The sequence below is a fragment of the Zonotrichia leucophrys genome, chromosome Z, assembly GCF_028769735.1.
Source record: "Zonotrichia leucophrys gambelii isolate GWCS_2022_RI chromosome Z, RI_Zleu_2.0, whole genome shotgun sequence".
Lineage (NCBI taxonomy): Eukaryota > Metazoa > Chordata > Aves > Passeriformes > Passerellidae > Zonotrichia > Zonotrichia leucophrys.
In genome coordinates, this window is record NC_088200.1 from 1630857 (window position 1) to 1653781 (window position 22925).

At 48.1% G+C, this 22925-nt stretch overlaps 1 protein-coding gene across 4 annotated transcripts in view; it reads left to right on the forward strand.

The window, feature by feature from the left end:
• The window catches only part of ZBTB7C (zinc finger and BTB domain containing 7C), a 157567-nt gene that overhangs the window by 48798 nt on the left and 85844 nt on the right, over window positions 1-22925 (forward strand). For 3 of the 4 annotated variants that reach the window (XM_064736109.1, XM_064736110.1, XM_064736112.1), the window contains one exon: window positions 11904-12000. In XM_064736109.1, the coding sequence (XP_064592179.1) occupies window positions 11949-12000 (52 nt within the window). In that variant the 5' untranslated portion in view covers window positions 11904-11948. Of the gene's footprint in view, window positions 1-11903; window positions 12001-22925 lie in introns of those variants that run through there. The other variant, XM_064736114.1, reaches the window with a different exon arrangement.

Sequence of the window (22925 nt, forward strand, 5' to 3'; positions counted from 1 at the left end):
CTCTTTCTTTCTCTCTTTCTCTCCTTTCTTTCCCTCTTCCCCTCCTTCTCTCTCTTTCTCTCTATTTCTCTCCTGGTTTTTTTTCAGTTTTCCCTTTATTTTGCTTTCTATTTTTTAATTTATCTTATTTTCCCTTTCATTCTTTCTAGTGGAGCACAAGTTGAACTGAGGGCTTGCTCACCTTTCCATCTGAGCTTCATGAACATTCAGCTCTGAAATATGACTCCAAATCCACAGCAAGGACTCTGTACTATAAGAAATAGATGTAACACTAAGAAATAGATGAGGATTGCAAATAATGATTTCCCCACTACAGTATCACAAGCATATTCACCATTTGATATGATTTTCAGAGGTAGTTCATGCCCACATCTTGACCTGTGGCTCGTCTTTTTGGGCAGTGTAGAGTGAACACCCTAAGCAGACATTTCCAGATGTGACGTTGCATGGGGATTCATGGGCAGGGCTGGGAGCAGGGTGAAGCCTCTGGTGCTCCAGCTCAGTGATGGGGTGTCTGTGTGTGCTGGGTGAATCCCAGCACAGGAATACCCAGCTTTGTCCTCTCCTGCAAGTCCTCTCTGGACCAGAGTGTCCCCTGCAGCCACGCCAAGGGTAGGTTATGCCCTTTCCAGCTGCGAGGCTTGAGAACAGATGGTGTCTTGTTCCACTTTCACACCACCCCTGCCTTCCTTTCCAATTTTCCTGAGTCACCTTTTTCACAAAAGGGATTGAAAGGAAGAGACTGGCATGTCCATGGGGGCAGTAGCTTTTTCCCTCCCGTGCTGCCTGGCACATTGCAGTTGCAGAGGGTCTGGTTGGAGTTTCTGCAGCCTCTCTCTGCCCTAACGTGTCCCTGCTTCTCCTCTTGGCGTTTTCCATGCCGGTTGTCTGTGCCAAGCAGGAGACAGGAGGTGAGCTGCTTTGCTGACTGTCTGGGGGGAAAACAGTGCTGTGGCCTCGTTTTGTGTCAGATGGATTCAGGCATTGCTCCCCAATTAATTCAAAGACTGATTCCTTCCTTCTCTTCCTCCCCCTCTTCTTTCTCTCCTCCCCATCCTCCTTTGCTTACTCTCCTTTGGTGCTTCCTTTCCTTCTCCTCCTCTCCTTTTTCTCCTTCTCATCTTCTGCCTTCTCCACCCTTCCTTCCTCTCCACCTTTTCCTTCTTTCCCCTCGTTTTTTACCCTTTCCTTCCCCTCCTTCCTCTCCTTCTCCTGCCTTTCTCTCATTCTTTCCTCTCCTTCCTTCTCTCCTTCCTCCTACTCCACCTCTGTCACAACCACTACCACATGCTGGTGCTGCTGCAGGATCCAGATGCTGCACAAATCCAGAGCAACATTCCCAGCTCTGACAGTCCACAACCCTTATCCCATGCCAGAGCTCTCTCCCCCCTGCATGCAGTGGCAGCTTTTGCAGAATCTGGGAGACCCCAGAGCATCCCAGCAGAGGGCTGGTGCTGTGGGACGCCCAGGAGCGCTTTTGAAGGCTCCTCCCTTCAGGTCCCAGGGGTGTTTGTTGCCAGGATCAGTCCCATTGTCACCCTCCAGTTGCTGCTGGGGTGGCCAAACAGGACAGCAGCCTTTTATCTCCTGGTTTACACCCGTGGGTACAAGAAAGGTGTGAAACCCCATCATTGTGAAGGTGCTTTCAGAGGGCTCCTTGCACAGGGACCCATTTTCTACAGTCCTCTGTCCCCTGCAGGGTGAGGGCAGGGTTGGCTGGGCTGCATCCTCAGATGTTCAGGAGCTGCTCTGGGTGGTGTTTCAGGTCATAAAACCCAAGTGCTGTGCCTGGACAGACAGATTGCTGCCACAGCATAAACAAATCTATAGAGCCCAGGCAGCCAGCAAATACACCATGTGCAATGTGTGTGTCCCTCCACCCCTCTTGTGCTTTCCTGTCCAAACTGAGAATGGCTTGGGCACTGAGGGAAAGTCCTGTGGCTGAAGGAGCTGGGAAGGGGCTGAGCCTGGAGAAAAGGAAGCTCAGGGGGGCCCTTGTGGCTCTGCACAGCTCCTGACAGGAGGGGACAGCCGGGGCTCTGCTCCCAGGGAACAGGGACAGGAGGGGAGGACATAGCCTGCACCAGGTTGGACATGAGGAGTTTTTTCACACAAGGGGTGGTTAAAAATTGGAAGAGGCTTCCCAGGGAGATGATGGAGTCCCCATCCCTGGAGGTGTCCAAGGAAGGCCTGGACAGGGCCCTCAGTGCTCTGGGCTGGTGACAAGGTGGGGATCAGGCACAGCTTGGACTCCATGGTCTTGGAGCTCTTTTTCAACCAAGGTGATTCTGTGATTCTCTGACTGCTGCCCTCTGGAGAGGGGGAGAGGTGATGTGTACCCCAGGCAGGTGGCTGTTACTTACAGTGAGCCCCACATGGAGCTGGGACTGGCATGAGGGGGCACTAAAGCTTTGTCAGAGCCTTTGCCATTCTGTCTGCGTCAAACCCCTGGAGCAGGAGTGAATCTGCAGTCCTCCAGGTGGTTTTGCAGGAGCTGTGTAATGATTGCTGGAGTGTGGATGTGCAAATCCCTCCTTGCAGGTCCCTGAACCTGTGGCAGTGGGTAGGAATTAAAAACTGTTTCTGCTGAAGGATTGATGAGCTGTGGTTGACGCTGCTCTTTTGTACACCTTTTCCATCCCCTGATGGGTAGGGTGCAGTGGCCACTGGCAAACTGAGCAAAAGCTCTGCAGAGCACTGAAAAGGGCTGTGTCTGTGTGTCTGTGGGCTGCAGAGGGGCAATGCACACCCACTTGGGGGCTAGCAGTGCTTAGAAATGGAGGTTTTCCTTTGGAAGCCTGTGTGTGCACCATTTCCCGGGAGTTGCCTAATTTAAATCATCTTTGCTCTGTTTTGTCCTATCCATTATTTTCAGCTGTCAACATTAAGTGCCACAAAGACCCTGTAATAGGCTTCTTTCTGCTTCCCTCTAATAATCCCAGAAACAGTCACTGGGCCCTTTGTCTGGGGCTCTGTGATGGCTCTCAGTGTTCAATTTGCTGGAGAGGAACCACTTTGTGGAACAGTAGGACAATCAGTGAGGCAGTGGCTCGAGTGCTGCCATCCTCCCTTTGAAGAGGCAGGAGAGGAGCGAGATGGAATTGTGTTTTGCCCATCATGCTTAATGGCTTCTAAGAAAAGCTTCAGTGGCAGCTCAACAAAAGTGATCCTGGCTTGCAAAAATAGATGCATTTAATTTGCCCCAGAAGCTGTTGAGGTTTAGAGTGATCCTTGGAGCTGAATGAGAACAGTGAGATCTGGTGGTCAGGTCTGGGTTAGGACTCGGAGTCCGTGTCCAGCAGGAGAGTCCAAGCCTTGTATGTCATGGCCAGGATGAAATGCAGCAGAGGTGAGTGTTGCCAGATTTTCTTGGCTTTTTTAGGCGTTGGTAGGACCCAGTGAAAGGTCTTTACACTGATACCAAGTCCTCTAAAGAAGAGGTGAAACGTGAAACAGCAGGGTCCTGTCAATGCTGTGGATCCATCTTTGGCAGTCCTGAACAACACAGACATTTCTTACATGTCCTCAGGGATGCCTGCTTGGGCTGGGGGTGAACCAGGGGGCTTCTTGAGGGCTCTTTCAGAATTTGGATGTTGCAGACTTTGTCTTCCTTGGGGTAGTGTAAGGCATTCCATGCCTAACAGCATAAATTGAGGAAACTTTACCCTGGTTTATTACTCTTCATCTTTTACTGAAGTGAAGGAACAGCAAATGCCTCCATTGCATGAAATGTCTCAAAACATCCAGCATTCCATGTAGTTCCATACGGATTTTGTGCTAAGTTTTCCTTATCTTACTTGTTCTGCTGCCCTCAGCCATGCCCATATCCTGCCCCTTCTGCCATCAGTTCTTGCTCCAGGTCTGCCTTCCCAGTCTGAGGGAGGCTGATTCAAAAATCTGCTTCAAAATTCCTGCTTCACAAATTCCTCTTGTCCTCCCAGTCTGAGGGAGTCTGATTCAAAATTCTTCTTCAAAATTTTTGCTTCAAAAATTCCCCTTGTCACAGGATCAGCTCAAGGCAGCTAAAAGTGCCCAGATTACAACTAAAAGTACCTTAACTGTGGTGCACTGGGGATTAAATGGCTGTTTGTCTTCACTGGTCAAGAATGGCTCTGTAGCAACCTTCTTAAGGGGGATTTTAGGGAGAGTAAAGGTGTGAGGATGGAGCTTGGTGTGATTTTGAGGAGCTCCTCCATGCACTGCCTGTCATGGCTTTCTTGCTCAGCCCTCTTGGTCCTGGATGTGAAAGGTACCAAGATGGAGGGACTCAGGGATGGCTCAGAAAGCAGGTGAAGAAGAGTAATAATTCAGCTTTTCTATAAGTGCATAAACTAGCTATTATGGTGGGAACATAAATAATGAGGAGAAAAAGAAGTTTCCAAGTAAGTGTTGCAAGAAATAACTTTGATTTTTAAATTTGAGCTGTGCATGCAGAAGCACAGGATGGTTTCTTCTGAGTCTGTTTATCCTGAAACTTAATTCTTACCATTGGGACCATTGTCAGGCTTTGGTTTTTTTTTTTTTTTCTGCATTGGTTTTATGTTGACTGGTGCTACATTTAATCTGCCACCAATCTGCTCAGACCCTTTGCCTGCTGCTTGGCTTTCTTGAGTCCTGCTGGAGTGTCTGATGGGTTTTTTGTGGCCTCGAAGCCTTATTCCACTCCATGCTAAGACAGCAGCTTTAGGAATGAAAAACGAGTTCAAAAATGCCATTAAAGAAAAGCTGTTGGTGTGACATGATTTTTGCTCAGTCCCATATAGTTTGGGGGTCCTAGGCTCATTAAAAAAACCCACCTAAAGTGTGCTCAGCCTCACAAATGCCCCACAAATATCCCCTTGGTGTTAGCATGGCCCACAGCTACACCTGGATGCTTCCCATGAAGTCGCAGGTCTGCAGTTGGGTGGAAAGCTAAAAATCTAAGGAAAACTGTCATGACAAAATCCAGTTTTAAATGTTTTAAAATGTTTTAGCCCATTTGGTTGTGGAAAGAAAAGTTGCAAACTGGACCTCTGAGCAATCCCAAAGGAAAAGAAAAACAATGTGTTAGAAGGAGGAAAAATAAACCCAAAAAGAGCTGTAAGTGTTGAAGGCAGTCTCATGGGCTTGGGATGGCGTGAGCACTCAGCTCTGGCCAGGGCTGGCAGTAAAGCTGAATCTGTGGTCGAGGAGAGAACTCACCCTTGGGCTCTTCCTTGGAGTCAAGGAAGGTGGATTGTTTTCCAGCGATGAAATTTCCTATTGAAAAATTGAATGTTTCCTTCTCTCCCTTGTGAATCGGACACCCGGGAAGCGAAGCACGCTGGTTCCAATTACCAGCACAGCCAGCCCGGGTGCTGCAGTCAATCAGGAATTTATACCTTTTCATACATTCTAGAAAAGATAAAAACTTTTTAAATGATTATTTTTTTTTAATTCTTTTCTCTTTTTCGATGTATGTAATGAATTCAAAGCGGGAGCACAGCCAGACTGCTTTTGATTTGTTCCCATATTAATGTTTTATGTCTGAATATGTGCCTGGTCACTCAAATTAGTCAAACTTGCTACTGCAGTTGAGCCCAAAAATATGGTCCCCAGTCAATGCAGGCTCATTGATAGGGCTGGAGCACCTCTCCTGTGCAGACAGTCTGGGAGAGCTGGGATTGTTCAGCCTGGAGAAGAGAAGGCTCTAAGGTCTCTCCAGAGATCTTATTGTGGCCTTTCAATACTTAAAGGAGGCATACAAAAAAAAAAAAAAAAAAAAAAAGAGTTTTTAGTAGATAGAACAAAGGGTGATGGTTTTAAAGTGAAGAAGGGGATGACTAGAATCTAGGAATTCAGACTAGATGTAGGGAAGAAACTTTTTGCTGTGAGGATGGTGAGGCCCTGGCACAGGCTGCCCAGAAAAATGGTGGATGCTCCATCCCTGGAAGTGATGGTCTCCAGGGTTGGTCTGGACAAGGCCTGGAGCAACCTGGGATGGTGCAAGGTGTCCAAAATCCCTTCTCCCCAGGCCTTTCCCTGCCTGGCTGGGCAGGGTGGATGGCCTGATCTGCAGGCAGTGCTGGCTGGAGCTGGTGTGAGCTGTGACTGCAGATGGGCCCGCAGGCCCCAGCTTTGCATGATGCCTTCTGCAGATACCTGGCAGAGCACAAAGGCCCTGTTAAGGCAGCCAGTTTGACTGCAAGTGCACACCCCTTCCAGAGCACAATTGGCTAAGTGGTGCTCCAGGACCAGGCTGCTGCACCCCCACGTTCCAGTTGATATTTAAAATAGGAGCATACATCTCTGGCATTGTTTCCATCCAGGGTTGCCTACAGCTCTTCAGGCAGGATCATCCCTACTTTCCTACAGGGTTACACAAAGCCTCCACAGAGGCAAAACCTGCCTGCAGTCTGAGACAAGGGGCAGCAGGCAGATCATGGAATCTGAGCCCTTTACAATTGGATAAAGATCTTTGAGTCCTCGCCATTCCCCCAGCTCTGCCAAGGCCATCCCCAACCCGTGTCTCGACATGGCTTTTAAACCCCTCCAGGGATGGGGACTTCACCACTGCCATGAGCACCCTGTGTCAGGGCTGGGCAACACTTTTCACTAAGAAATTTCCCCCAGTATCCCATGTAAACCTGCCCTGGTGCAATTGGAGGCCTTTCCCTCTCATCCTGATCCTTGTCCTCTGGGAGCAGAGCCCATTCCCATCCTGGCTGCACCCTCCTGTCAGGGAGCTGTGGGGGGAGAGAAGCTCTGTCTCCTCTCAGACTTCTTTTCTCCAGGAGTAACTGGCTGGAGGAGAATGAAAGGATACACAAAGCAGCTTACAATGTATGGAAATGTTGCATATAGATGTGTGTGATTGCAGGAGATTCCCGTTGTACGGTTGTGTTACCGGGAGTACACGGTCATTAGGAGTGAGCCGGAGTGGGAACACCTGCAGGGCCAGAGTTAAGGGTGATTATGCAGCCCAGCCCTGGCTTTTCTTCACTTTGGAGAGCTGCACAGCATAATTTCATCATGGGTTTATATACAGCTAATTGGCATATAGTTTGATATGCAAATAAAACCATATAAATATCAAGAGAAAGACTTAAAGCTATGCTTTCCACTGTCACGCTACAATCCTTGCTTTTCTGGTCAGTCTAATCTACACTATTGCTCCTTTCATCATCTTGTGTTTTGAAGGCATGATATCTCTTTCAAAGAACATCTGTCAGACGTATATTAATTAGTTAATTTTTCTGCATGGAATGTAAACACAAGGGTGGAGAACCCAAAGCCCTGAGGATCCAATGAGGTGTGTGGCCAAGTAATTATTTTGGAGTAATGCAGAGATGTGGCCTGTGCTCAGTCTATAAAGGCTAGAAACAGGTTTTCTAACAGATACAGTCAGTTTATGCTAAAGACTGAAGTGAAATTGGCTTGATGTGGGCACTGGAGCCTGTGTCACAGACACACCATGGAGATGGCATTTCCAAACTGAGCTTTCTAAGCCAAAGATGCTACTGGCAGTGGTGCTGAAGTATGTTTAAATTCAGTTTTTAATTAAGAATATTAAGTTTCAGTAGTTCAAGACAGGAAGATGGCATGGAGAGAGCCAGTATTTTTTTGTTGAAGGAAAATTTAAGGTGTAAATTTGTTAGCTGGTAGCACCGAGTTTCATTCCTGACTTGGGACTGCCTGGATGCTTCTCATGTGTCTCACACTGAGAACCAGATTTACTGGGATTTTTGTGTTTTGATCTTGGGTGAATGTCTTTTGCTGTGAGTCTTCAATCAGATCTATTTCGTGTGATAACAAGAAATAGGTTTTTGTGTGAGGGGACTGTGACGTGTTGTACAAGCACAGCATTTGGGCTGGAGAGGAGCTTGGTGTGCAGTTCTGGGGCCAGATGCAGTGCTGGCAGTGGGGCAGAGGGGTGAATTGAGGCAGGGCCATGCACAGGTAGGTGCTGTACAGGAATTCCCAGGGGGTTCCCCAATCCCAGGGCACATCACTGGCACTGAAGCATGTCTTGCCATTGGGGACATTCAGAAATCCTGCTAAGGCAGGGTCCTCTCTGTCAAATCCCTCCTTGGACCTCTGGCTCTCTTGGCTGAGGTGTTCCCAGGCTCACTGGTGGTCACTGAGCTGGATTCCCATTTCTGACCCGATGTGGGACAGCTGCCCCTCTATTCTTGACAGCAAGGCTCTTCCCTTTGGCATGAAACAAACTGCAGTGTCCTTTCAGCAGCATGAATTTTGGATTTTTGCAGGTTTCACCAAAGCAGTGTTTAACTTCTACCATCTGTCTTTACCACTTCTGCCTTTCCTTGTGTGTCTTTTTATATTTTTTTCTTTTTTTATTTGCTTCCTGGCTTCCAGTCCACTTGGTAATGTGTTCAGTGTGGACTATTAATAAATCCCAACAGAAGCAATTCTACTTATGTTTTCCTTTTGGAGTAAGGATTAGGGAATATCTCTTAGCCCTCCTTTTTCTTTCCCCCACTTTTTCTGTTTTTTCTTTTTTTCCATCCTTCTTCTTCTTCAGAGCTAAACTCCAGAGGAGGCCACGGAGCTGCTGCCAGGGCTGGAACCCCTCTGCTCTGGAGCCAGCCTGGCACAGCTGGGGCTGCTCAGCTGCACCAGAGAAGCTCCAGGGACACCTGAGAGCCCCTGCCAGGGCCTGCAGGGGCTCCAGGAGAGCTGCACAGCCCCTGGGGACAAGGCAGGCAGGGACAGCACCCAGGCAATGGCTCCCAGGGCCAGAGGGCAGGGACAGATTTTGGCCCATTGGGAATGAGGAATTGCTGGCTGGGAGGTTGGGCAGGCCCTGGCCCAGGGTGCCCAGAGCAGCTGTGGCTGCCCCTGGATCCCTGGCAGTGTCCCAGGCCAGGCTGGATGGGGCTGGGAGCAGCCTGGGATGGTGGGAGCTGTCCCTGCCCATGGCCCTTCCAACCCACTCCATTCTGATTCTGTGAGCTGTGTAATTCTGCTGTAGAGTGCAGATTGGTACTAAGGGCTATTTTTTTTTTTTTAAATAAGCATTGTTTTGTCATATCTGTCCAGCCAGATAATCGCAAAAATGCCTCAAGGACAAAGGGAAGGTGGCATTCACCATCAGCTGGGGATCTGTAAAATGCCGCGTATCACGAGATTGTCGTGAAGCCACGACACTGGCAAAGCTAGGCAGAGGATTTTTTTGCTGGGTCTCGTGGTTTCCTTGCCTTGCTGGATAAAATAAAACCTGCCAAAGCAGTGGCAGCGAGCTCCCATCTATCTGTTCTCATACTCCCAGCCGCTTCTGCCTGAATTATTCATGCTCTGTAAGTGATCTGCAAACAGCTCCTGTGATCTCCCTGTGATCTGTGGGTATGCCAGACTCACCCCTGCTTAGGTCAGGGCATTTTCTTGTTTCCTTCCCCGCGGCAGGGAGTCTGTGGGAATCTCCAGATTCCTCACCGCCTCTTTCTGATTAGCCCAGACGTGTATTTATTATTTACGTGGCAGGATTTGTTCAGCTGTCCCAGGCACACGGTATTATCAGCGGATAAGCAGGAAGACTCACTGCAAACATCTGTAGTTGTTGCTTGACAAATCCTGTTTGTATAAATAATATTAAGGAGCTGCAGAGGCTGTTGTGGAGTAAATACCCTCGTGACTGGAGGCAGCACTGCCAGGTTTTCACCTGCATGTGCATCTCAATAGAGATTTACTGGGCTGTTTTACACACACATATATATACATATAAAATACTTCCGTTTATTTTTTTTTAGTTTAAAGGCTCCTTCCAACCCAAATTATTCTGCTATTCCAATATATATGTGTATATGTTTTCTGTATTTGCCTTTTTTTTTTTCACAAGCTCTTTCCCTGTATTTATTTCAGCTTTCAAGGCTTTTTTGTACTGATTTGATCATGGAAATAGGTTGGAAAAGCCAGAGAGAAGAGCAGTTTATGGGCAGGTTATTGGCAGGTATTTTGTGTGTTCTGCTATCCATATAATTAATGAAATGGGCTGTGGGCCCGCCTCTTCCACCACCAGGTACCACTTGGATCTGCCTCTCAAGTGTCATCTACTTCTTTATTTTGGGGTGAGGACTGGGATGTTTCAAGAACCCACTGCCAGTGGAACTGCAGCTAATGCTCTGAGTAAGGCCCCCTGGTCCCCTTCTGCAGCTGAGGGAGTAATTTGGGATAAGAAAAGCTCCATTTAGGCTACCTGCCTTTTTATGCTAACCCATAGGAGGACCTGTGCCTTGTTCAGGATATCCCTCACCTACGACATAACTGGGATACAGTGAGTTTGTTAAAATGTCCTGTCTATCTGCATTCTGGAAAGAGGATTTTCTATTAAACCTTAGGGAAATTACTGGCCTTGTTAACTAGTGTGGAAGTAATGAACCACAGCAGGGTGACTCGGGAGATTTGGGCCCTCGCTTCGTAAGGCTGCATTGTTTCCTCAAATGAGAGAAATAATTTAAGCAAACAAACGAACAAAGAATTTCTGGAAATTAAAGTACGGTACAAATGGGATGATTTGCTCATCCTCTGTTTAATAGGAGCGGTGCAGTGAACAATTGTGTGGTCGACCTCAGAAATCTATCCATGGTAACTAGTCACAGGAGAGAAAAATAGACAGCCTGCCACCAACTTGGTATTAAAGTTCTATTTTCCCTTTTTCCACGGTTGCGGGCCAGTCAGGGACTTTCCATGAGCAATCAGCACAGAAATCCCCTTCTGCTCCCTAGCAGCCATCTCTGCTCAACAATCCAAAGTGCTTTTTGTGCTGGTTTTGGCTTAAGTGGGGCTTGGTCCCAGTTTTCAGTGGGATCAGGCTGGGGCAGACCCTTCCTGAGAAATGCATCCTGCTGAAACAGGGCTGTCATAGAATCACAGACTGGTGTGGGCTGAAAGGCACCTCTCAAACATCCAATTTCACCTCCTGCCATGGGCAAGGGCAGCTTCCACCTGACTGGGTTGTTCCAACCTGGCCTTGCCCCTTCTGCCCCATGGCTGATGTGTGTTTGTTGTGAAGGAACCTTTGGTGTTGTCACCTCTACCAGGTGCTGGATGTTAAATTCCTGATGGGATTTGAGGTCTGTGCAAACCCTGCATGATGCCAGTGGCTTTGGGCAGGTCCTGCAAAGAGCCCAGAGGAAGGGCAGAAAGACACTGCCAGGCTGGAGTTCAAATATAAACACATCAGAAATACTGGGCCTTCAGGCTCATGGTCTGTTCCTCAAAAGACAATTTTGGAAGGCATCGCTGTGCTTTTGTTCTTCCATTAGGCAGCTGAGGGGAGAGCATTGTTTTCCTGCCCTCATCTGTTCCCCTTGTAGGGGAAGAAGGAGGACTTGGCCACCCTGAGCCGAGCATCCCAGGGGAGCTCCCAAAACAAAGGGCTGCGTGGAGGAGGATTCCGTCATCCTGTCCCCGCCGTCCCCTTCCCTCCCTTCACCCTGCCCTTGGCACGGCCGGGGAGCAGGGGAAAGGGAATGTTCCTCCTCCTGCTCCCTGGAAACCCAGCTAACTTCTCTTACCTCCAGGTTTGCTGCTGCCTGTAGGCTTGGCAAGGCAGCCCTGGTTTGTCTCCTGCCAGGAGGTGTGTGAGCCCTGGGATGGTGTTGTGGCAATGTGACATGTCCAGGTGTGCTTGGGTAACACAGCACTCCTGAGGAGTGTGGTGTGGGTGCTCCTGGATGTGGGTTGAGGCTCTGTGGACACATCCAGGTGTAATTTCTCTCCTGTGTGCTGCAGGCATCCGTCCTGATCTGCAGAGAAGACCTGTGGGTTGGAGAGCATCTCCTCAGCCACACTCTGCATGACCCTTGAGTTAATTCCCTGTGCAGGAAAATGTGGCTGGCTTGTGGAGCTGGAATGGTTTTGGGGTTATTTTTTTAGGTTGTGTAGGTTTATTGACTAACACCAGCCTATCTTGTTTTGCCCAGGCTCCAAGACTGACCCTGCTGAGAGCCCCTGAGTTACTGAACTCTATGAGCGGAGACCACTTGACTGCACTCAGCACCTTTCAGGACCAGGCTCTAGGTAATTGTTCTAATTCTTTGTCTGGATGATGGGGGAAATTTGCTGTGCTGGGCCATACAGACCATCTGAAATGACATTTCCAGTTGTTTGTCCCATTAACCTGTGGATTTTTTTTTTTCCTGCTGAAGGTTGTCACTCTAGATCAGTGGCTGGGCCCTACAATAAAACCTCTGATCCCTCAAGTATAAAGCAAACTACCAGCCTTGCTTCCAGAGGGGGAATCATAGAATGGTTTGTGTTGCAGGAACCCTAAAGGCCATCTAATCCAAGCCACTTGTAATGGGACATATTCAACTAGACCAGGTTCCTCAGAGTCCCATCCATCTTAACTTGAATATTTCCAGGAGGAGGGAAACATCCTGGAGTTGCTGGATCACCATTCTGGTAATGGTCACCAGCTGTGGTGCTTGGGAAGTTCTCCTGAAGTTAACTTGCTGAGAGCTGTAAAAACAAACAGTCAATATCAAAAAAAGTTGTTCACTACCGTCAAAAGCAATCAAAGGCTTAAAATACCAATATTTTTTGGCAAGGATGCTTGTTCAGATCAGGCTTTTAAGAATTGCTTGAAACCTACAGCTGCAGGAGCCTTCTTTTTAAAATAAACTCGGCATCTTATTTGTCTGGGTTTCCTGTAGCTTTATTCTCCTCCAGACCTGACCTCACTGTTATGCCTCTGAGGAACTTTAAATCCTTGCTCCAAGGTGGATAGATGGAAATGGAAGAGCCTGGGGCCTGGCATTGTCCTGCTCTGCATCTTCATGGAGATGAAGATGGTGCTTTGCCTGGGGGGATGTGGGCAGGATTAGATCCAAGATTTGTGCTTTTATCCCAGCAAGGCCAGCTCAAACACAGAACACCAGCTGGAGAGGTGAGGGTGTCAGGGGTGGGTTTTAAGGGGAGTAAGAAGGAAGTAGGATGCTGTGGATGTTACTCCAAAACACTAAGGATGAAGGATTTCCTGTAGGATTGACTTCCTGAGTGAGATGACATTCCTTGCAAAATTCTCCATGCTGATAGAAGTATCAGTCAATAGAAGGTTATAATTTTTAACCTGTTTTGCTGAGTTTTTCCCCAAGTCAATAAAAACCAGCTCCACACTGATTTCAGCAGAGGCTGAAGCCCAGCTCTCAGATCAGAGTGGCTTGAGGGCAGAGGGCTTTGCTGCCCCCTCTCCCAGGGCATCCTCTGTCCATGCAGGAGCAGAGGGCTTTTCTCCATCCCTTGAAGCTCTGTGTGGTGACACATTCAGGTCTCAGGCAGGAGGACATTGACTGGGTTGTTTCCTGTTTTGACAGTCTCCATTTCAAATCCTCTGTGCAGGGAATTAGAACAGCACATCCCCTGTCCTCCTCCCTTGAATATTGCATTGGGGAGCTAAGCTCATGTTTCCAGTGGGGAGGGAGAATACACAGGTCACGAAACAGGCTCAGAGAGTGAAAGAGAGGAAAATGGAGAATGAGAAAGAAGGAATACATTCAGCATCAGGGCTGCAGTGGGATGTTTTTCGGTGTCCACACAGAATTTGTGGGAATGGGGTGCTCCCTCAGTGCCAGAATTCATAGGCTTTGTGTTTAAACTGCTGCTGTCAAACCTTGGAGAATAACTCAAACAAAAAGGTCACAGGTCAAGTGGATGTTTTCCAATTAACCGGAGCTCCGTATAAATCCTGGGGAAGGAAATAACCCAACAAACATCCACCAGCCCTGTGCCCGTGTCCCCTGCTCAGGTGCTGGCTGCTGGTGGCAGCAGGTCCTACTGGGACATGCCACAGGCAGGCAGCTGCCTCAGCATCCTGAAACAGTCCTCAGGCAGCATCCCCTGCCCAACAGATTTCTGTGCAAATTTCAAATTCAACAGAATTGCTTTCAAGTTTGGTCTAAGTCAGCAATCAGGAGGGTCCAGAGTGAGCATGGAAGGTGAGAGAACACCAGCCTGTGGGCTGGAGGCTCATCCCAAGCCCCTGCAACACATCTTTGGCCAAGGGCTGGTGTTTGCTGCTCTAAATTCAGCAGTTTTGGGTAGGAGATGCTCCAGGGGAGCATCAGGTAAATGTGTCTCTGCCACTGCTGCACATCACCCCTCTCAAAGTCCCCCCGCAAGGTTTTGGTGTGGCCAATTGCTCTTCCCTGAAAATAGTGATAGATAAAGGCAAAGTGTTCTGGGAGCCATGCCAAGCCAAGGCTCCGAGTTGTTAAGAGATCTGTATCTCAATAACAGATTTTTTTTGGCCTTTATCAGCTTTTAAGAGAAAATACGGTGTTTGCAGGAGCAGATTGGGATCATCCTAAGGAATGGAGCTCTCCTTTTAAAGTTGTATTGCTTTTATTACTATCATTTTAATAATAATAATAATAATAATAATAATAATAATAATAATAATAATAATAATAATAATAATAATAATAATAATAATATTTCTGCAGTGAAGCCATATATGAGAATGTTATTTGTGTAGGAACTGGAAACGAACCTGAAATGATCAGAGTATTTTTTTAAAGGCACTTTACAAGTCATTTGGCATTGGAAAAGGTACAACTATCCATCAAAGCAGGGCTTGGGGATAAAATAATTAGAAATCACACAACCATAGCAAAGGAAGATTAGTGCTAAAATTAGAAGCCATAAAGTTGTTTTTAGATTAGGCTGGAATCTGGGCAGGCTGTTTTATTGTAGCCTGTTACTTTAAAAAAATGTAAGGTGAGAGATGTGAATTGTCTGTGTTTGGTTGTGTCCCAGTGGGAATGCTGTTTTGAGTGTTGGGTGGGATGATCTATAAGGTGAATTTCAGGGAAATCCCGAGGGGATGGAAGTGCAGTCCCATGTGAAAGGTGATCACCTGCTAAACGGGTTGGGTTCAGTGCTGAGCTCTTCTCCACAAGGGTATCCCTGTAAGTTTGGTTTGCTCCTAGTTTTGTTTTTGGGTTGTAGTGGCCAAACACCCACACTGCATCCAGAAAAGGTGGTGGGGTGGCTGGAATTGGAAATTTAGGTTGGAATTTCCACCCACGAGTGGGGGTGGGTGTGAGTTGGAGCTGCTGTGGTCCCCAGATCTGAGCTGTGCCCTTGGGTCCAGGCAGTGACATCAGGTGGGCAGAGCCCATGGAGCTCCATCACTTTGTTTTCCTGCTGCACCTCCTCAGGCATGAATAGGAACAAATCCTCTATCAGAGACAAATCCAAAATTCATCAGAGAACAGACCAGGAGAGCTGGGGCTGTTCAGCTGCACCAGAGAAGCTCCAGGGACACCTCAGAGCCCCTGCCAGGGCCTGCAGGGGCTCCAGGAGAGCTGCACAGCCCCTGGGGACAAGGCAGGCAGGGACAGCACCCAGGCAATGGTATTACAGCAGAAGGAGAGATCCAGACTAGATAGAAGGAGGAAATTTTTTTTGATAAAGGGGATGAGACCCTGGCACAGATTTCCCAGAGAGGTGGATGCTCCATATATAAATCCCTTCAGGAAAAAGGGCTTTGGTACTCAAGCCCTTCTGGTATAGGTGGAAGGGTGTAACATGAGTAAGAGATTGGAGGACCAAGGTCATGCACATCCAGGACTTTTCACTGAGGAAGATGTCTCTATCTCAAGTCGAGATCCCTTCACCCAGAGAAACAAGACTTCTTCAGGGCTGATGCCTTTAGATTTGGAGTGGGGGATTTCTGGGATAGAAACCTGAACTTTGTGGGATGTGCTGCCTAAATACGGGCACAATTAGGTGTAACTCTTCCCCTGGTCCCAGCAGAGGTACCAAGTGGAAAGGGTCTCAGGTTCCCTGCTGTCTGGGAAGCACCAGCCCTGCTGTGACCACCCACAGCATCTTCCCTGCACGTGCGTTTCCCGGTGCCTGCAGGGGAAAAGTGGAGTTGAGCAGACTGCCTGCTCCCCCCAGCACGCTCCCCGCTGTGCCTCCAGCTCACTGAAAGCAGGACAACTCCTCACCGACTCTTTGTAGCCCGAGAACAGAGCCTTGGAAAAGTCCAGCAGCGGGAACTTTACTAATTCCAGCTAATGACTCCGAAATACTGACTGAGGGGAACAATTGCGCGTCATCAAAAGTCACAGACAAAAGAAATGCAGGGCATTGTAATAGCAAACGAAGCTGAATCTGATCTGATGGAGCACCTTTCATATTCCAAGCGTTTCAAAGCCCTTGGCAGAGTAATGAGCTGCGTGCTGACAGCAGGGCCACTGGACTGGGCATTATGTGGCCAACAAAAGCCAGCACAGTTGTTGGCAGAGGACTGCTCAAGGTGGGAGAGGGGACGGATGGTGGCTGGCATGTTGGGGCTGTCCTGTGCTTTCCTGGGTTTTTTTAGTGCTGTTGGATCTTTGGCTGGTGTTTGGATGGGTGCTGGAGGTGACCAGGCAAGATATGCTGGTCTTTCTCAAAGGGGGCTTAGAAGAAAGATGTAGACAGAGTTTTTAGTAGGGTCTGTAGTGAGAGGGCAAGTGTTGATGGTTTTAAATTAGAGACAGGGAGATTCAGACTTGGTATGACAGATAAAGTCTTTATGATGAGGGTGGTGAGCCCCTGGCCCAGGGTGCCCAGAGCAGCTGTGGCTGCCCCTGGATCCCTGGAAGTGTCCAAAGCCAGTTTGGATGGGGCTTGGAGCAAATCCTGGGATAGTGGAAAGTCTCCCTGGCCCTGGTAACAGGTTGGAACTGGATATTAAGGTTCCCTCAAGGCAAACCATTTCAGGATTCTTATTTAAGAGGGGTGGAGGGACGCGTTCTGACACACATGAGGATCCCTTGGTGCAGCTGAGAATAGCCCTCGGCCTCCCAGGTCACCATCTGGCCCTCTAATCTTGTGGTCCCCATGACAGTTTCATGCAGGCCCATGTACAACTCCAGCTCTTTAATTTTAGCTGAGCCAGAATAGCATTGGTGCAGCTGTGGGAACAGATATCTTAGTCCTCAAACTATTCCTGTGGCAGGGAAGTTTCTTGCCAGTTGCGAGGAGAGGAAAAGGTTAATTGCATATATTTTTTTCCTTTTTTTCTTTCCTTTTTTTTTTCCAAAGAGGAAATAAATGTACCTACCCCACCCTAAGGGGACAGCACAAATCTGTCAGCCCTTGCAGGGTGGGGGCAGGCAGCTGGGCTGTGTTAAGGAAGTCACCCTGGGGAGGGAAGGGGTTTGGGGCATGGGTGGGGGGCCTTGGCTGCCTGCCCCGAGCTGCAGGCAGAGAGGGGGCTCTGCTCCTGGGCTGCATTACACAAGGCTCTGACGCTGTCTGCAGAGCCCTAGAATTGCAGAATGGTTTGTGTTGAAGGGACCTTAAAACTCACCCAGTCCATCCCCTGCCATGGGCAGGAATAACTTCCACTGTCCCAGGCTGCTCCAAGCCCCATCCAGCCTGGCCTGGGACACTGCCAGGGATCCAGGGGCAGCCACAGCTGCTCTGGGCACCCTGGGCCAGGGCCTGCCCACCCTCCCAGCCAGCAATTCCTCATTCCCAATGTGGCAAAATCTGTCCCTGCCCTCTGGCCCTGGGAGCCATTGCCTGGCTGCTGTCCCTGCCTGCCTTGTCCCCAGGGGCTGTGCAGCTCTCCTGGAGCCCCTGGAGGCTTTGAGCTCTCCCTGGAGCCATGGGACTTCTACAGAAGTTAATCTCACCCGGCATTGCAATAGAAAATCTGTACATAAGCCTGGCTTGGAGTTAGGAAATGTGCTGAGGGGTGAAGGAGATCTCAGACCTTGTCCTGTGTGATCCAGTCCTTCACCAAGTCCCTCCTTCAGCTCCCTGCTAGCCAAGACCACCAGATTCCAACAGCTCCATGGCTTTCCTGGAGGAGCCTGTGGGTTGGTGTTGGGTTTGCTGCATCACCCCCATCCCAGCAGTCAGGGGAGGGTGGGAAGCTGAGCTGCTTTGGAAGCCTGGATCCCCCTCACTCCATCTGTGTTTCTGTGCACTCCAACTGGGTCGGGCTGATGCCATGGCAAGGCTTCCTCCTGCAGACAGCAGTCTTGCAGGCTGTCATCCTGCAGCAGGGGCTTGATGGTGTGCAGATGGATTTGCTTTCCTGTTTCCCTTCTTGTTAGCCTCGTGCCGAGGCTGGCCAGCCCTGCTTCCCAGGCAGGAATATCTCAAGAGGCCAGCTCACCATCTCCATCATGACCAAACCTCATGTAGGTGTTCTGTTTCCACCTCTGAATCAATGCCCAAAGGAATATAAAAGGAACCAACATTTTAAGTTTCTCGGGGAGCTGATTGCAATAAAAAAATACAAAATCTTCAAATCTTCAAAAAAATACAAAATCTTCAAAAAAATACAAAATGTTCAAATCTTTCTTTTTGTGGTTTTATATCAGCAGGGCTGGTGTGAGCAACCTGTGCTCATCATCTGAGCACATTAGGAGGCGAATCAGCTCTGGGGGCTCAGGGGAGGCTGTGCTCAGAGAAGGAGCAGGGGAAGGTGGAGTTGATGTTGGTCCTGGTGGTGTGTTTGAGGTGGATTTACATCTTTACCCTTCTCCAGAGGGATGCTTTGCCCATGGTTCTCACTTCAGCTGAATGTTGCTGTAAGGACAGGAGGGGAGATGTTAGGAAGGGAAATGTTGGATTTTTAATTCCAAGCTGTCACTGTTTGGTCCAGGAGAGCATCAGTGGAGCCTGGGTGCTGTTTCCCAGAGCAGGGGTGGATCTGCTGAGCCTGTGGGGCTGTGGGACAATGCTGTGCCCAAAGCTGAGCCACAGCCCTGGGGCAGAGGGGGCTCTCACTGCCCCCTCTGGCACAACTCCAGGGCAGGGGGCTCATCTGCATTCTGCCAGATAGGCTTCCTTGCCTCCTGTCTGGGATTCACCATGTGTGTGAGCTTTTAATATCACTTCACTCTGCCTCCCTACATCCCATGCCCCTGTCCCAGATGTATTTGTTTAAGTGGCTTTAATTAACTTACATTTTCCTGTGCGTGACAGCTCCTTGAGGCTTTGGTAGCTGTTTTCTGTCCTTCCACAGTTGTCACTGACATGTAGCACTTTCCCTGCAGACCAGCTTTCAAGCCTACCGTGTTCTTCCCTTCCTCTGCGGAATTATTTTAACATACTGAAGGGAATTGTTTCCATGTGAGCATAGTTGCACACTCTCAATTGATTATTAGGTGTGATTTTCCTCATCCCTGCTGGTATCTGCGAGGATTTTGAGCAGGGGAAGCCAGAGTGGCGTGGGATGATGGCTCAGGTCAGATAGATTTATCTTCACCGGTGACAAGACTGATAACTCTGGAGTGGCATGGCTACAGGTGTTATCATTTGGGTGTCTCCTCAAGAGTGAAGGTTAATGTCTTGCCACTACTGATCCATCACAGTGTTATCTGCAGGATTTACAGGTCTTCTCATGCCTTTCCAGCAGCAGCAGGTCCACTTTCCTGGAGCTCTGAGCTGGGTACCTGCTCCCTGCTTGCAGCAGCCATCGGGATCACGTTGGCAAGTCCTTGCTCTCATGGATTTGTTTGGAATCAAAATCGGGGAAAATTCCTGCTTGTCGCTGCATAGTTTTGTGGATGGACTGGGGCAAGCCCAGGAGTTCAGTGCTCTGCCAAGGGAAGGCATCACAGGATGGGTAGGGTTGGAAGGAACCTCAGAGCTGATCTCTTCCACCCCCTGCCATGGGCAGGGACACCTTCCACCATCCCAGGCTGCTCTGAGGCATCAGCAAGGGAAGGCAAGGCAAGCCTTGTTCCTGCCTTCCTGAGGATCACCCAAGAAATCTGACCAGGAGGATGGAAAAGAGCAAAGAGGGACTCAGATCTGGAGTAAAATCTCCCGGGGAAAAGAAAAATAAAAAAAAAAAAAAAAAAAGAAAAGAGCAATAAATCCAGCAAATTAAAATGAAAAGGCAGCTAACATGAGTGACAATTGTACAGCATCAGATAACGCTGCATCCTGAATTCCAGTGGGATAGGAAATATGAAGCAAAAATCACTCAGGTGCTTCTAGATAGCGATAAGGAAAGCAATTCCCATTTACTGGTAGAAATAAAATAAGAGGTCGTGATAAACCCTCCATGACTAGACTGGATTAGGGCTCTGGCTGTGAAAATTCATTACAGGCATGCAAAAGAATGCGTATCGTGCCAGCTAAACTGACTACAAACACCATTTATTTGGAGAAGAGACGATTCAGTCAGAATAAATAGATTTCTTTCAAAGGGAAGGGAGGGTGATCTGACACAAATCTATATTCCTGCCTTGTCATTTATTATGCAAATAAGTCTCACACCTCTCTAAGACATGAGGGATGAGTTTATGTCGGAGTTTCATGTTGGAAGAATAATCTTAAACTGCTCCAAGGATTCCAGGGCCAGGCTGGGGTTTCTTGCACACAGTGGCAGGAGATGCTGATTTCAGGAGGGGTTCTGGTGGCAATGAGAGTCAAACAGCTTGCTCAGATGTTTTTTCAGATTTCCCATAAACAAACCCATCCCTTCATGTTTCTTCTTACTGTTTGTGGTGTTTTGCTTAGGATTATTTTATTTTATTTTATTTTATTTTATTTTAATTTTTTAAATTTTATTTTAATTTTATTTTTGCTTTGTTCTATTTTATTCTAGAGTCATAGAATCACAGAGTGGTTTAGGTTGGGAGAGACCTTAAAGATCTTCTATTTCCACCCCCCTGCCATGGCCAGCACACCTTCTGCTATCCCCGGTTGCTCCAAACCCCATCCAGCCTATCCTGGCACACTTCCAAGGATGGGGCAGTCACATCTTATGTGGGAAATACCATTTCTTGCATTTTCTCTGTGATTCTATGACTCTAGAATAAAATAGACTATATATGGGGGTCATGTGCAGATGGGAGCCTGTGGTGTGTTATCTGTCCTTATCTTCAGTTCGCTTTTTTTTTTTTGCATCAGCTCCCATTAAAGCAGCATCACTCTGCTGGGCTCAGTGGAGCAGGACACATTTGAGGTTCAGATTCTGAGGTGGTTGTAGGTGGCAGCAGAAGCACTTAGCCTGATGTGCAGGGACCGAAAAGTGACCTAACACCTCCTGTTCTAGCAATTACATCTCTCAGGATGCTAATTTTAGAAAGAGAATTGAGCTGGCAGGGGCCACAAACAGTGGATGAAACCCTGATATTCTGCACGGCGGAGAGAGGGCTGAGCCAGTGTTAAAAGAACAAAAAACAACAACAACAAAAATTAAACAGAAAAGTATCTCTAGAAGGTTTTTTTCTCCTGACAAGAATGTTGTAATTTTTGTAGCTGTGTTTTGGAAAAAATCCTGATGAATTGTGTGGTCTTGAATTATATATGTGTGAACAGATCTCCCGGGGGGGAATCCTGACTCACAAATCCACCAAGCTCCCATCTCTGAGATGAACTCAGGACATGTGGGTCTTCTCTCTAATGCAGCATGGAAGCCAGGGGGATGCTTGGGGAGTAGAGGGATCCAGGTGAGATGCTGTGCACTTGTAGGACACCCAGAGAAACTAGGTTGTAGCAAAAACACACTCAAAGGACTTCCCTAAATGCTTGATTCCTTCTCCATCACAGGCAGTCAAGGTATTTGCGTGGATTTCTGTTTCTGGTGATCTTAGCAGAAGATACATGGGCAATATGATGGGAGTCAAGGACAAGGGAGAGGTCCTTGGATGAGCAGGAAGGACTGAGTGTCCAGTTTTCGGCTGTTTGGAGGGCCTGGAAAGGCCCGAGGTGGCCTTGGGGCAGCCCGCGTATCAAAGGACGAGAAGAGGCTTCAGTTCTTCTTTCAGTCTCTATGTTTATTAATTGTTTATCTAAAAGATTTTCTCTCGGCCTGACAGAGCTCTGCTCAGCAGCCAGCCATGAGGACACTCCCTGCCCTCCGGACAGTCACCTATCTTTATACCCAAAGTTACGTGTACAATATTTATGATTTTTCCCCAATACCTTTTACCCTTATTGCCCGGTGCACTTTTAGTAATGACCAATCCCAAAGTGCCACCATCACCACAGAAGATGGAGGAGAAGAAGAAGAAGAAGAAGGACAGGACACGCCCCAATTCCTCCATCTTACTTCTCTAAACCCCCCTGTACAGAAATCCTAAACCCTGTGTCTCACCCTCTAATTAACTAATCCCTTCACCATTCACCCCGGTGAAATCCTCCTATCCTCATACAGGTGTCGTCTCCTGTGTAGGATCAAAGTCCAGCCACCAGACACTTCTGGCAACATTCCAGGACTCCCGAGCCCCCCAAGGGTGGTCTCAGTGACTCGGCACCTCAGTCCTGAGGTGCTGAGATCCCACAACTGAGCACCCAGCTTCTCTGCAGCCAGGGAGGAGGACAGTGCTCCACGTGGGTGCCTCACTTCTCCAGGGGTATTTCACACTTGTGTTGTGCCCTCAGCATTTCTCTGCTGCTGGGCTGGCCGGGCTCTTGCAGCGCTCTGGAGAGATTCTGCTAATGGGATCTGACCTGATGGCTTTGCATGTTTTAAGTAAATTAAACACAGCTGCTAGGAAAATCCAGTAACCTTAACAGCACCACGGCTCCGTTGTCTGCATTGTAATTACAGCGGCAACCGCTGGGAAGTTCTACTTTCTGGTTTATTTTAAAATAACTTCTGAGCCACCCTTTGATCAACTACTTCATCCCCAAGTCCTGCCTGTCCTCTCCCAAGGTTTAACCCTTGCTGTATCTTTAAGCATCTGTCTGATCACACTTTCAGTCAATCACAAAGGCAAGCAGCTGATTGCAAAAATTACTTTTTCCCCCAAATATATCCTGTAATTTTTGAGCTGAGAGAGAGTTTTAAGCCAGAGCTTACAGGGTATGTGCAGACTGCAGACATTGAGCAGAGTTTTATGGCTCCTGGGGAAGGGCAACTTGAAATATGCATCTTTTTCTTGTGCTTCATCCAGAATCCTTTGTGCCCTGCAGAGAAATGGGTTTTCTGTCACAGTGACAACAGCAAAAGGACTTAGATTTATGTAGGAAGC